Source organism: Emiliania huxleyi (assembly GCF_000372725.1).
Source record: "Emiliania huxleyi CCMP1516 unplaced genomic scaffold EMIHUscaffold_32, whole genome shotgun sequence".
Classification (NCBI taxonomy): domain Eukaryota; phylum Haptophyta; order Isochrysidales; family Noelaerhabdaceae; genus Emiliania; species Emiliania huxleyi.
Genome location: NW_005199601.1, coordinates 110,207 through 112,469, shown reverse-complemented (window position 1 = coordinate 112,469; position 2,263 = coordinate 110,207). Strand labels below are relative to the sequence as shown.

The window sequence follows — 2,263 nt, the reverse complement described above, 5'->3', positions numbered from 1 at the left end:
CAGCGACGGCGGCTGGTCAAAGTCGAAGCAGCAGGTGTACAGCGAGTCGCGGATCGCGATCGGCAAGTAGCCGTCGCGGCACGTCTGCGCCTCACCGGGTGGACTCGCGTAGCAGTCGTCGCCGTCGCGGCTCGAGCACTTGGACGCGTCGCAGAGGCAGTGAGGCGGGTAGCACGTGTAGCGACCTTCGTTCCGAGGCTCGTCCGGGTGAGGGCTGGCGGTGTAGCCGTCGCTGCAGGTCTGCGCCTCCATGTTCGGGTCCGCCCAGCAGTCGTTGCCGCCGCTCAAGCACTTGCTGTCGTCGTGGACGCAGGGCGGGGGCGATGGTGGCGGAGCGGGGGCCTGGCCAGGCGGGAACGGCGGCAGCGGCGGCAGCGACGGCGGCTGATCAAAGTCGAAGCAGCAGGTGTACTGGTGCCCGGCATTGGTCGCGATCGGCAAGTAGCCGTCGCGGCACGTCTGCGCCTCACCGGGTGGACTCGCGTAGCAGTCGTCGCCGTCGCTCGAGCACTTGGACGCGTCGCAGCGGCAGTGAGGCGGGTAGCACGTGTAGCGACCTTCGTTCCGAGGCTCGTCCGGGTGAGGGCTGGCGGTGTAGCCGTCGCTGCAGGTCTGCGCCTCCATGTTCGGGTCCGCCCAGCACGTCGGCTCGACGCACTTGCTGTCATCGTGGACGCAGGGAGACGGAGGGGGCGGAGCAGGTGCCTGGCCCGGCTGGAACGGCGGATGCGGCGGTGTGGGCGGCGCGAGCGGAAACAGTCGCAGCGAGCGCACTCTGTCGCAGCCCGGCGTTGGCCGAGGCTCGCACTCGTACCCGCACACGAGCACGCTGGAGTCGTACGTGAATGTCTCTCCTCCGCCGCCGGTCTCGGTCGCCACCTCCACACCGCAGCCTGGAGAGACACGGATGAAGTCGAGCCCAGTGCAAGTATCAATCCACGTCGATGCGTCCGTCGAGACCCACTCGCTGCCGCAGTAGCCGCCGTCGTCCCCGCAGCAGTCGCCGCCCGAGCTCGAGCCCCACGGCGAGCATTCAGAAGCCGGGTCGCAGTTGCACCCGACCGACTCGTAGCCGCGAGCAACACACTCAGGGGGTGGAGCGGGCGCCTCACCTGGCAGGAACGGCGGCAGCGGCGGCGTGGGGACGCCTGGCACTGCACGGCACGCCTCGAACTGCTCCTCGGTAGTGCTGTAGCCCGGGATCGATCCCGCGCCAGAGCAAGTGGCGCCGACGGGGTAGACGCCCGAGGTGTAGCACCGGCAGAAGCTCTGAAAATCGGCCGTGCCCTCCCTTATCATGGTCTGGCACGTCGGGCTGAGGCTGTCCCACCATGCAGAGGTGGCGACGGCCGCCGGGCACGTGCTAGAGCACGGCGCCTCGTAGCAGCCGGGAGGGGGGTTGACGCACCGCTCGTACAGGTGGGACACCGTGCTCGCGCCGGCCGTCGGAGCGCACGTCGCGGCGCGCGCCGCCGCCTCGTCGCCGCTTCTATAGCAGGCGCAGATGGTTGAGAGATCGCCCAGCGAGTCGCCAAGCCCGTTCATGTAGTCTCGGCAATCTTGCGTCATGGACGCAAAGTGCTGCTGCGCCGCAAGCGAGGCCGGCCCTGCCGAGTCCGACTCGTAGTCGCACATCCACTCGTCGCGCTCGTCGCCGGGCTCGGTGCACAGAGATTTGATCGGCGTGCTCCCATCGCACCACTTGCTCTCGTACAGAGTGGAGCCGTCCGAGGCTTTCTCGTGGTACTCGTGTTGGCAGGACGAATCTTCCACCCACTCCTTCACGAGTGAACCTTGGCAGTCGACATCTTCGTAGTGCTTGGCGACGTTCACGCCATCCTCGCAGACCTGCATGAAAGATTCGCCGCCGCCCCACGTTCCAAAACCGCAGGTCTCGCCGTAGACCTCGTGATGGCACTCGCCGCCGCATTTTGATCCACCTGGGTCTTCGTCGGTCTCGCCGTCGTCGCCGCCGCTGTCGTCGCAACCGCCGTCAATGTACGCTTGGACCGCCTCCCGGCCGTACTGCTCGTCGCATGCAGCCCGGCAGCGCTCGGCGATGCAGCCACATGTCTGATTGGGAGGCACCGACTCACCATCATGAGGCACATCGCGGCAAGCTTGCACGCACGCGCCGCACCTGTCAGGCTCAGGGAGAAGCGACGGCCAGCATGTGAAGGCCTGGCTCGACGCGGGTGTGGCGTCCGTCGGCGAGGTGGCCCACGTCCAGCAGTCGCCGGGCCGGATCGGGCCGCTGCTGCCG

The 2,263-nt window shown here is 68.0% G+C and overlaps 1 protein-coding gene across 1 annotated transcript in view; it reads right to left on the bottom strand.

Annotated features, from left to right (window-relative positions):
* The window catches only part of EMIHUDRAFT_101482 (hypothetical protein), a gene marked incomplete at both ends in the record, with an annotated part of 14,700 nt that overhangs the window by 7,420 nt on the left and 5,017 nt on the right, over positions 1–2,263 (bottom strand). The window contains one exon of the mRNA XM_005774006.1: positions 96–2,073. Coding sequence (XP_005774063.1) covers positions 96–2,073 — 1,978 coding nt within the window. The remainder of the gene's footprint in view (positions 1–95; positions 2,074–2,263) is intronic.